The sequence below is a fragment of the Plasmodium inui genome (assembly GCF_000524495.1).
Source record: "Plasmodium inui San Antonio 1 unplaced genomic scaffold supercont1.31, whole genome shotgun sequence".
Classification (NCBI taxonomy): domain Eukaryota; phylum Apicomplexa; class Aconoidasida; order Haemosporida; family Plasmodiidae; genus Plasmodium; species Plasmodium inui.
In genome coordinates this window covers 181,123-192,772 of record NW_008481865.1, presented here as the reverse complement: position 1 = coordinate 192,772, position 11,650 = coordinate 181,123, and the positions used below count along the sequence as shown (strand labels likewise).

Sequence of the window (11,650 nt, the reverse complement as noted above, 5' to 3'; positions counted from 1 at the left end):
TCTGATTGTTCCATCCTGCCGCGTCGCTTATGTTCACAAAGAAGAGAAGTTTAGAGAAAGTCACTTTCGTCACGCCATGGAAGTCGACTTTGTGAGCGAGCAGCGTCGGAACAGGAGTGGTCTTCTGTTCGACAAGGGGGGGGAATCGGCAGGTGAAGTGCCAGGTGAAGCGGCGGGTGAAGAGGCAGGTGAAGAGCCCAGTGAAGAGGTGGAAAAACCGCCAGAAGAATCGATCATACCAGAAGGAGTAGACGAGTGCTTCGTTCGGGGCGATGGCGAAAAGGACTGCGCGGAGAGGAAGCCCCCCCGGGATCCAGACGCTAGTGAATCGGACTGCTCCCCAACCGAGATGCCAATTTGCGAGAAAGAGCAACTCGGGGTAAACCTAAGCGGAGATGAACTGAGTGGAGTAAAACTAAAAGTTGAAGACAGTGAGAAGACAGGGGAAGAGGCAGCGTGCACAGGGAAGAATCTCCATGGAGGAGAAAACGAATTACCACAGTTAAATGAACCTGAAATTAAAGGGGTGGACACCATTTCGGAAAGGCACACAAACCAGAGCAGACGCGTAACCCCAAACAGACAAGGCAAAACGGAGAGAATCAACCAATTGTACAGGAACTCCAAAACTACCAACATAAAATTATATAGACGTATGTACCAGTCATACCTACTTCTCCGGAAGGAACAAAACGAGCTCTTGGTTGAAAATAGGAGAAAAGAGGAAAGAAATATGAAGTTAAAATACGAATTGGATAGCTTAAGGGGCAACAGCTATTATGCTAACTGTTTTTTTAATAATGACTCAGACAACCTTTTCGAGGACCTCGCTTCAGGGATAAGTAACATTTGGAAGTGGATGGACATGGAGAGTAAAAGTGGGCAGATGAGAAGTGGGCAGGTCAGAAGTGGGCACATGGAAAGCGGGCGAAAGGGTAAAGTTGGACCAGCCGCACTTGCTGATGACTCTGAGGGAGTGCCACCCCCTAGAGAAGGCGAACCAGGAAGAGATGCTCACCGTGCAGGAGTGGACGGAACCTCGGAAAGTGGACGCCTCCCAGAGGAACACACCCCTAGTAGGGCCCCTCTTGGGGGGAAGCCACTCCGAGGAGGGGCCCCCCAAGCGGAATGGGAAGCGGTACACAACGAGGTACACAAACCTGAATACAGAGCACAATACAAAGAGAAATACGCTGGAGATCCCACGTGCGAATACGCTAATGCGCCAGGTCGGACTTCCCCTCGGAGGGGTGTCGCCTCGAGTCAGGACCGCCCTGATGAACACTCAGAAGGATATGAACCGACGAGTGATGCCCCCTCAAATGGGGTACAACTGGAGGAAGTACATCTGAAGGGAGTACAACAAAAGGGAGTACAACAAAAGGGAGTACATCTGAATGCAGTACAGATGAATGGGGGCAGATGCCCGATGGAGAATGGACACAGGAGAAACACGAGTGAGGTTCGAATGGACAGTCCATCTCGTATTAATGAGAAAGAGGCGACTCGAACGATGAAGGGAATCCCCCCTCATGAGAGGAAGACCCAACAGGGAGCTACGCACAATGGTGGGCAAAAAAAAAGAGTCCATTTCGTAAAGGAAGGCTATAAACATACCGATAAAAATGATCGAAACGAGGTTACCCTCCCCCCTTCGCACAACTTCTCTTCGCAAGACGACAAAATGGAGAAAAAAAACTCATTCCTTTGGGAAAAGGAGAGTCGCCCAGTAAAAAAAGGATGTGTGAAGTATGCTCATCAGATGCACAAGCGATTTGCATACCAGGATAGGAGTTCTCCACGAGTGGACAGAGAACCCAGTGCGTTCACGTCCATAGAGAGCCCCAAGGATAACATTATTGATTACATTAAAGGGAGACTCTCCAGCGGCGGTATGATCCACGGGAAGGCATCTCTACCAAGTGGCAAAAACACAGTGATGGGTATCCATCCCAGTTGGATAAGACCCAATGTTGATCCAAACAGGATACATATTAAGGAGGAGGAGAACTTTCTCTTTCACATTTGTAACTGCAAAGGGGATAAATACGTCCCCTTAAACGTTGGTTCCTTTTTTATGGTCTCTCCAAAGAGGACTCGGCCAGATGAGGAATTCAGCTTGGGGACTCTGCAGAAATGTATGGACTTTATTTTTCGCAGGAAGGAGAGGAGCAACCACAGCGAGGTGCGCATCAGACACAAAAAGTGTAGTGACGTCCCATGTGAGGGTGTCCCTCTAGCGAATGGAACTGCAAATGTGGGTGCATTGAATGAGGAGAAGCGGTGTGTCCCCCGGAAGGATCAAGGGGGGGTTGGCAAAGAAGAAAAGAAGGATCCATCCCCCGTTGGACAAAGTAACGGTGAGCAAGACAAAAAAAAAACACGACTTCTAACCAAGGTGGCATTAAAAGAGGGAGATAAAACTGGAGGTTTGCAGGAAGGGGAAGAAAAACAAGTTCTGAAAAAGGGGCAGAGTGGACGGAAGCTCCTCCTAAAGATAGACAGGAATAGAAGGCCTAACGAAGGGAGGACACTCCAAAACTGCCAACTGAAGGGAAAGAAGGAGACAAAATATAATAGGCACAAAATGGACATGGGTCTAGGCAGGAAATTTGGTCATATAGTGAGAAGAAAGGGATCAACGCGGAGAAGGGACTCCTGGGGGGGACTCAATTTTAAAGTAGTCCCAAAAAAGGAAGAAAAAGGAGGGGAAATTTCCTCCCCTGTGGTGAAGGTAAGGGCAGCTAGGTTGGCTCCTCACGTGAAGGGTCGTCCACGGCATGTGTGTTTCGCGCGAATCGGCAGAAGGCTTTTCCATCCCAAAAGAAGCCGACGTGCATGTATTCGTTTTGAAGAGGTCCCAAAGGGGAAAAAAAACCGAACTCGTGGAAAGGGAAACCTCATCGAGTTAGCGCCAAAGCTGTGCGATAACTTGGGTACCTACGGAAGGTCTAGCGAAGAAGGTGACGATGTGGTCATCCGAAAGGCTAACCAAGAACGTGAAGATATGATCATTCGGAAGGCTAACGAAGAAGGTGACGCTGTGCCCATCGGAAAGGAAGATAACTTGAAGGAAGGGGACACTCCGGAGAGGCATGCAGCGAACTCTCAATGCAGTGCGATCACTCCAGAACGGTACAATGCCTCCTTAAGACCATTCACAGATAGCACACCACCTGGATGCCTCCAACGTGAGAACGACTCAGTAGCGAATCGCGACGCTCTTACGGAGGCACTGACGAAGCATGTGCAGTCTCTCGATTTTTCCGCCAGACAGATCGACTGTATTGAGGAAGAAAACCTCGACGTAGTGACCATCATAGGAATACAAATCAAAGTCAGAGATGGACACATATACCTACACCTGGACGCACTAAGTACCATTGAAGATACTGTCACTGTGTGGATAAAAAAAAACGAGCAAGTCCTAAACAACTATGTAAAAGGCAGCGAGTTAATTTTGTCGACGTTGGAATATTACTGCGTCGATATGTTCACTTTCTTGTGTATTTTTTTGGACCTCCTGGAAAACCATGTGGAAGAGTTCCCTTTTTACCTGTCCGTTTCGCTGGAGGAGATATTCTGTGTGCAGAGGGACTGCTGAAGAGGCGTCGCGCCTGGGTTGATGCTGTGCGGGGGCGTGCAACAGGGGTGCCACCAGGAGTAGTGTCACCAGGAGCAGTCCCACTGAAAGGCGTCTGTAAAAAGTAGAGACACCAAAGTGACTACACAATGGGAAGCAGTCAAAGGAAGGCACACATAGGTACAGCCGAAGAGCTCACCAGAAAGGGAAGGACACAAGCGCTACAGACGCTGCACCTCCAGCACTTGTCCCCATAATGAAATATATTTTTTTTTCCCCCGAGTGCCTTATGTGTTGAGTAGCACTTGTCTGCATAGAAGGGGCAAACCAACACAGGGAAGAAGAAATACTTCCCCTGAAATGAGCCTTCCTTTGTAGGAAACATGCCAGTGATGTTTGTTCCATGCTGGGTAAGACGGGGCCATCAGTAGTGCGCCCTTATGGGGTACACCACAACAAGGCACAGGTTAAGACGCACCTCCGTTTGGTTGCATCCCCGCTACAAGTATTGCACTAAGCTGTGTAGCACTTCTCACATGGAAGCAATCTCTTAAAAAAAACAAAAAAGAAAAAAAAGAAGAGTCACGCTGGAGAGGGCGCACGCGGAAGGTGAGTAAAAGGGGTGACGCATACATTTTTATTTCTTTATTTCTTCGCAGAGCACGAGCACAGAGAGGTTGTCGCGCGGGCCTACGTGTGTAACAGTGCCTATGTGTATATTTGAGTGCGCCTGCTTGTCCACCTTTTACGTGCGTGGGTTTCGATCCCGTTGCGCGAGGTTAAAAGGATTTTGCCCCACAGCGGGGAAACATACAACTGTGTAGGCATCGTAACTAAGAATGAAGTATGTGTTGTCCCTACTGCCCTTCATCGTTCTGTGCATTTATAGGAGAGAACATGAGGGCGAGTGCCATGGTAGCCTTCTGTGCGGTTCGCTCGCGGTAGGGAGCGGAGGGTGGCGTCTCAGAAGGGGGGGGCAGAAGACGACTCACTCGAGGATGCTGTACGAGTTGATGCGAAGAAAAAGGGGGGGAGCTGCTCGACGCAGACGCAATAATCGTCGTGCGAGGCGGCGCAACAGACAGCGTAACAAACGGCTCGCAAAGCAGCGCAAGGCACGACGCAGGAAGCAAAAAAGAGAACAAAGGAAAAGAAAAAGGCAGATGAAGAGAGCAGAGCGAAAAAGGAAAAGAAAGGAGAAAAAAAAAAGAAGGAAAGAAAGGAAGGAAAGGAAAAGACAAAAGAAAGAAGAAAAGGAACGACTGAAGGGGAGAGAAGCTGCGGGACTAAGTGACGAGTTGCCGATCGATTCAAATCATTCTGGGGCAGCTGCTGTGGAGGGACAAGCGGGGCCTCCTCCAGCTGAGGAGAGTTACACTAACGGGACGAGTCCCTCTAATGCGTCGAAAGAAGGTGCATCTTCAGCAGTGGCACGTCGGCCAACGCAGATGGGAGGTCACCCACCTGAAGGAAGTGGAGGGCCGATTGACCCATACGGATCGTACACTTCCTCACCGCATGACGACGACACAGAGGAGTCTGACCTTCCCAAACAGGTGGGTGCAGGTACAGGCGAAGGCGCTGCTTTGGCGGGAGCCCAGCTAGACAATGACGTGAAGGTGATCCATTTGAACAGGCTAAAGAGGGAACCCAAGTGGAAGCTTATAAATATAATTAAAGAGATCCTAAGCAGACTGCATTGAGGACAGACGCAGCGGAGTAACCGTGGTGTTCCCAATGTGCAGGGAGCTTTTCCCATACCGCTGCCAATCTGTGCTTCCAATTTGGGGAGACATTCTCGACCGAGCCATTTGTTATTTTGCCGAATGGCGTCACAGTGGCTGGGCGGTTGGCCAGTTGGCCGGTCGTTCTTTAGTTCATTTGTTCATTTGTCGCTTACTTGCTTATTTTTATTGTTTTTTTTTTTGTCTTTTTCTTTCTTCTGTTCGCCGAACTGTACAAAACGAGAGGGGAACGAACCCCCATTTTTCGTTTTCATCCCCGGCGAGTGACACCAAGTGTAGAAGCGCAGCAGTGTAACAGCACAGTAGTATAGCAGCGCAGATGAGCGCGTGTTTTTTTAATTCTTTGACAATGCAGAGGGGGAATACAGAGGGAGGGTGCTTCGCCCCTTGGCGATGGCCCCGCTAGCTGGGAAAATGTAAATTCTTCCCATATGTACTTGGGTCATAAAAACTTCTGAGCGATTTTCCGATTTGTACGAAGCGCTTTTCCGACGTGGTGAGATTTGACCTGTTTTCGGATAGCCGTTCAGCTAACTGCGGTAGGAGGTACTTCTTTTTTTTTTCCTTTTCCCGCTTTGTTTTTTTTTTTTTTTTTTTTTTTTTTTTTTTTCCTGTGCGGATTATTCTCCCCATGTAGAGGGGAATCACGCGGGTGGTGTATAGCCTGCCTTAGCGGCAACAACAACAAAAAAAAAATAAAAAACAATTTTAGTATACTATTGGATAATGTACGCATTCTCCGCAGATGCCAAGTGGCTACTTAGGCAGGTAAAAAAAAAAAAAAAAAAAAACTGCGACTAATTTTCCCATCGGAGGAGGAAATCCAAAAAAGGGGGGAAAAACTTTTTCACGTGACAGCATCTATCCAACAGGTGAGTGGACCTACGCATGTATACAGAAGCGTCCACATTTTCTCACTTTTTAAGTGTTGCGTAGGGCGGCTTAAATGTGACAGCAAGGCAAGCCGACCACCCTGGAGGAGTTGTGAAGTGGTCTCAACCAAACGGAACGAAAAGGAACCAAAACGAAACCAACCGAAACGAATCAAACCGAAACGAATCAAACCGAACTGAGTCCAACCGAACTGAGTCCAACCGAATCGAGCCCCCCCCCATGGATGACAAGCGCAAGCACCACAAGAAGAAAAAGGTGGGGAAGAAGGCCAAGAGGAAGAAAATAAGCAAGGGAGCAAACCGCGGCGCAAAGAACAATGAAGCGAAGAAGTTTCATAAGGCCTTCGCCTTCAGCGGAGGCATCCGAAGTGCGCACCGGAGGAAGCAGCACCAATTCGAGTTAGAAGAAAAGAAGTTAAGGGTTCCAAAACATTTTAAAGAGTGCAGCAAGAGTAGCCCACTGATAGTAGCCATACAAGGCCCCAAAGGGGTGGGAAAAACGACTCTCTTGAAAAGCCTCATTAAGCACTACGTTGGAGTATCCATCAATGAAGTGCGAGGACCTATATCGATAATTACGAAGGCGTTAAAAAGGTACACCTTCGTAGAGGTCGACGATGACATTCTCAACATGATTGATGTGGCGAAGATCGCCGACCTGTGTCTGCTCGTCATCGATGGCAGCTACGGGCTTGAACTTGAGACGCTTGAATTTGTAAGCATCTTAAATACACATGGCTTGCCCAAGGTGATTGGAGTAGTTACTCATTTGGACAAGTTTAAAGACAGCAAAAGCATCCGGAAGAGAAAAAAAAAGCTGAGTAAAAGATTTACCGAAGAGATGGTCGAGGGGGCAAAAATATTCTTCCTCAGTGGAATTCAAAATGGAAAATACAACAAAACGGAGATACGAAATTTTTGTAAATTCGTTTCGTCGATTAAGCGGCCACAGATCTCGTGGAGGGAACAACATGGATACATTTTAGGTCTTCGCTTAGATGTCGATGAGATTGCAACCGAAGAGGATGCTATGTTGACAGTCCGTCCAAAAGGAAAGCAGCACCGGCAAGAAAGGAAGCAGGACGAAGAGGAAGACAGCCGAATTGACCAGTTTCTCTCCAAATGCGATGAGGAAGTCTGCGTCCACGTGGAAGGGTTCGTTTATGGGTCCAAGATTTTTAACAATCAAGTGGTACACATACCTAACATTGGAGACGTCCAGATCAGAGACATTCAGATCCTCCAGGATCCTTTTCTCACCGATGAACAGAAGAAGAATCCAAATGTCTATGCCCCAATGGCAGACGTCGGCAACGTGGCCTTCGATTTCGACAACATGTTTATACACATTCCCAAGAGCAAGGTGAACTTCACCCCAGGGGAGTCGCTCCTTGGGGGGGGAGGAGAAACGGCAGCAGGAGGTGGCGGAGACAGTGCAGAAGGGAGTGGCGAAGGAAGCGACGAAGAATCCGGCGAAGAATCCGGCCGTGGGACCGCTATCCCCCCTGGTAAGCGGGACGACGAGAGGTACATGACGGAGGGCATACGCATGATTCGGGCCCTGCAGACGTCCAAGTACGCGCTGTGCAGCGACGCGGAGGGGGACAACGAGCCGGTGCTCTTCGACGGCCAAGAAGCAGGCCACCGGCGGAAGGCCCCCTCCAACGTGTTCGTGAGCGAGCGGCAGAAGAAGAAGAAGCAGGCGGAGAAGTACATCAACGAGAAGGCCAAGGAGTACACAGAACTGGAGCCGATTCTGTTCGGGAAGAGGGACGCGGAGGACGACTACCACTACGCGGATGGGGTGACCCTCTCGGCCAGCGGGGAAGGGGAGGAACAGGAACAGGATGACCAAGAGGGGGACGATGAGGCGGGTGACGATGAGGAGGATGACGATGGGGAGGATGACGATGAGGAAGATGACGATGAGGATGATGACGATGAGGAGGATGACGATGAGGAGGATGACGATGAAGATGATGACGATGAGGAAGATGACGATGAGGAGGATGACGATGAGGAGGATGACGATGAAGATGATGACGATGAGGAGGATGACGAAGGGGACGACGTCGCCGCGAACTCGGCGAACTCGGCAACCATCCCTAATTTTGCTAACTATCATAACCCCGGGGAGCACCACCTGGCGCAGGAGCTCGCGTTCGACAACAAAGCCAGCCTGGACGCCTTCATTTATGACACGCGGTACATCCACAAGAGGAACAACCACCTGTACTTCAAGGGGGACATCCTGGTGGTGATGCGGCGGGAGAAGAAGGGGGTGCACGGGGAACAAGACTTCTATAGCCTCCTCAGCCCGGACGCCGTGAAGGAAGAAAAAGCACAGCGGCTGTACAGCTATATGCACGAGGAGAACTACTTCCTAGACGAAGTGGACTCCTTCAAATGCACCACAGAGCAGGTGTTCATCTTTAACAACCTGACCGTGTCGCTGGGCGATGTGGCGGACGAGGCCCTGACGGAGAAGTTCTTCTCGCGGTACAGAAGCCTCTATGAGGGGTGTTTTGGGACCACCGACGGGATGGGGAGCGGGGAAGAGGTGGACGCGGTGAGTGAGAAGGAGGCAAACCAACAGGGGGATAACTCCCTCGGGAGGGGTGACACAACAGGTGAGAGGGATACCGCTTTGATGGACGAAGCGGAAGGGAAGGCCTCCATCAAGAAGGAAAAGGCAGAAAGGGAACAACAGAAGGAAAAGTACCAAGAGACGGAGGGTATCGGTGTGTTAAGCAGCAACACATACGGATCTTCCGTCAACATCGGTGAATACATAAAAGTGGTCTTCAAAATAGAGAGGAAAAAATTAGCAGTGATGAAAAAGGGAATTATAATCTGTGGAGGATTGCAGACGTATGAGGAGAAGGAATCCATGATTCACTGCCGAGTAAAGAAGCATCGGTGGTTCCCAAAAGTGTTAAGGTCAAATGACCCTCTTATCATCTCGATAGGCTGGAGGAGGTACCAGAGCATCCCCATTTATTCCATAAACGAGAGAAACAACGTTAGGATAAGATTTCTAAAATACACAACAGAGCACATGCATTGTAACTGCACCTTTTATGGACCACTGGCAGGTGCCAACAATGGCATCTTGGCCATCTGTAACCATAAGAAGGTGCCGTACTATCGCATCTGCTTAAACGGAGTGACGTTAGAGACAAACACAAATGTTAAAGTCATGAAAAAATTGAAGCTGATTGGAGAGCCATACAAGATTTTCAAAAATACAGCGTTTGTTAAAAATATGTTTAATTCGGATCTGGAGGTGAGCAAATTCATTAACTGTCCTGTGGTGACTCCAAGTGGGATTAAAGGTTTGATAAAAAGTAAGTTGTCTGATAACGGAAACTGCAGATGTACCTTCGCAGACAAAGTTCGCATCAGTGACATTGTGATTCTAAAACTGTACGTCAATGTGAAGGTGAAGAAATTTTTTACTTACGATGTGGAGAATAAGTTGAGGTCCATAAATGAGCTAAGGTATATCTACAACCTGTATGTTAATCACAAGAGCAACTATAGGAGTGTCCCCTTTCGTCATTTTTATCATTCGAAGATACACATAAATCCGAAGCTGCTAAGAGAACTTCCGTACAAATCCAAACCCAAGCTGTTCAGCAAAATGAGCAATGAGGAAGAATTAAAGAAAGAGAAACAGAGGAAAGACGACCAGATTAATTTCCGAGCCTTGGAGAACCCCAAGTTAGCTTCTCGATGGTACCAAATGTTGCATACCATTAAAAAGAACATTATGGACAAGAAGAAGGAGAAGGCAAAACTGTCTTACCATAAGAAGCTAAAGAAGGCCCTCATGGTGGAGGAGGCTAAGCACAGGGTGGTGAAGCAGCGGAAGAAGATGTCCTACCGCAAGGGCAAGCTCCGCCCGCACCCTTGAAGAGAGGGGAAGCGTGTACGTGCAGGCACGCCCAATCCGTTTGAGGTGCTTCCCCATTTTATGCCAACATTTTTGCGCGCCACGTTTTTTACTTCACCGTCTTTACTTCACGTCTTTACTTCACGTCTTTACTTCACCGTCTTTACTTCACCGTCTTTACTTCACCGTCTTTACTTCACCGTCTTTACTTCACCGTCTTTACTTCACCCTCTTTACTTCACCCTCTTTACTTCACCGTCTTTACTTCACCATGTTCACTTCACCTTCCTTACTTCACCTTTTTTTTTTGCACTCCACTTTTTTTCCCATGTTTTCATTTTCCCATTTTTTCGTCCCTACCTAAACCGCCGCTTAACCGCGCCTGCAACAGTTTTGGCACTGCCAGGTAGACCCCCCCCCCGCGAAAAGCACACCATTTGCACAGTTGTGAACGTGCGAGGATGTGGAAGCACTTAGTCAGTGCAGCTCCCTGGAGGGGAAAACTGGAACACGCACACAAGTCAAGCCGAATAGCTTTGTAGTACCGATGGCACATTCATTTTAGACGAAGGTGGATATATCCCATCGTCCCGTATAGTTTCTTCCCATTTCGTCCTTTTGTTTTTTTCCCATCCCATCAGTTGGGTGTCCCATGAGAAGCGAAAATATAATGGCTGTATTTTTTTTTTTTTTCCCGAAGGAAAAGGTAAAATATACACGTCAAGCGGGCAGCGCGCAAACGGAATTGACTTAACGAACAAGTCCGTGCATATATGCCAAAGGGGGTGGAGCATGCATATATGGTCCTGCATCATCGCAACTACCCTGTGTTGTGATGCAAAAAAAAAAAAAAAAAAAAAAAAAAACGTTTTACGAGGAGAAATAGGCCATCCATTTGCAATAATTCACCGTAAGGATTTAGCCGAATTTTACACACTCCCTCCCCAAAGGGTGACATGCAAAAATAGCACTCCTTGAATTGAAAAACAAATGAACACTCAAGCGTATGCACATGAGGGAAACATGAAAGTGGTGGGGAGTAGTCACAATTGAGTCGAATCTCATGCACAAGTTCGAGTTAAGCAGCAATACGAATTAGAAACCAGATTGAAAGATTAATTCCTGTGATATAACCCTATCAAAAGGCAGGTGCAAAGAAGTGAATTTTTTTTTTTTTCTCTCACCCCCCAGAAAAACTTTTTACTTTCCGAAATTGTATGACCGTCCTGCAATTGCACACATTCCCAAGGGGGGGGGGAGGACACTCAGGACATATAAAAACACCGCACACCCGGAGCATACAAAAAAGGCTACTTCGTCTTGCACATGCCGTTGCGAAGTTTGCGCGCCTCCTTGTATGGACATGTGCCGGAAGAAGAATAAACAGGTTGTGTAGCTCTTGTGCCGCTGCACGTTGCGTAGCTATTGTGCGGTTCCCTGCTACCCATTTCACAAAAACCTCGACGCAGTCATCAACCATTCCATCAACGCAAGCACAGCCAAGTGCTGCTCCCCCTATATCCTTCCCAATTGA

General features: G+C 48.2%; 3 protein-coding genes across 3 annotated transcripts; all 3 read left to right on the top strand.

Annotated features, from left to right (window-relative positions):
• Nucleotides 1-76: 76 nt before the first annotated feature.
• Nucleotides 77-3,604, top strand: C922_04905 (hypothetical protein; the record flags this gene model as incomplete). The annotated part of the gene is made up of 1 exon (XM_008820479.1): nt 77-3,604. The coding sequence occupies one exon, from the start codon at nt 77-79 to the stop codon at nt 3,602-3,604; it is 3,528 nt and encodes a 1,175-aa protein (XP_008818701.1).
• A 1,142-nt stretch (nt 3,605-4,746) lies between these two features.
• On the top strand, nt 4,747-5,286 carry C922_04904 (hypothetical protein; the record flags this gene model as incomplete). The annotated part of the gene is made up of 1 exon (XM_008820478.1): nt 4,747-5,286. The coding sequence occupies one exon, from the start codon at nt 4,747-4,749 to the stop codon at nt 5,284-5,286; it is 540 nt and encodes a 179-aa protein (XP_008818700.1).
• A 1,155-nt stretch (nt 5,287-6,441) lies between these two features.
• Nucleotides 6,442-10,137, top strand: C922_04903 (hypothetical protein; the record flags this gene model as incomplete). Its single annotated transcript, XM_008820477.1, has 1 exon — nt 6,442-10,137. The coding sequence occupies one exon, from the start codon at nt 6,442-6,444 to the stop codon at nt 10,135-10,137; it is 3,696 nt and encodes a 1,231-aa protein (XP_008818699.1).
• Nucleotides 10,138-11,650: the final 1,513 nt, after the last annotated feature.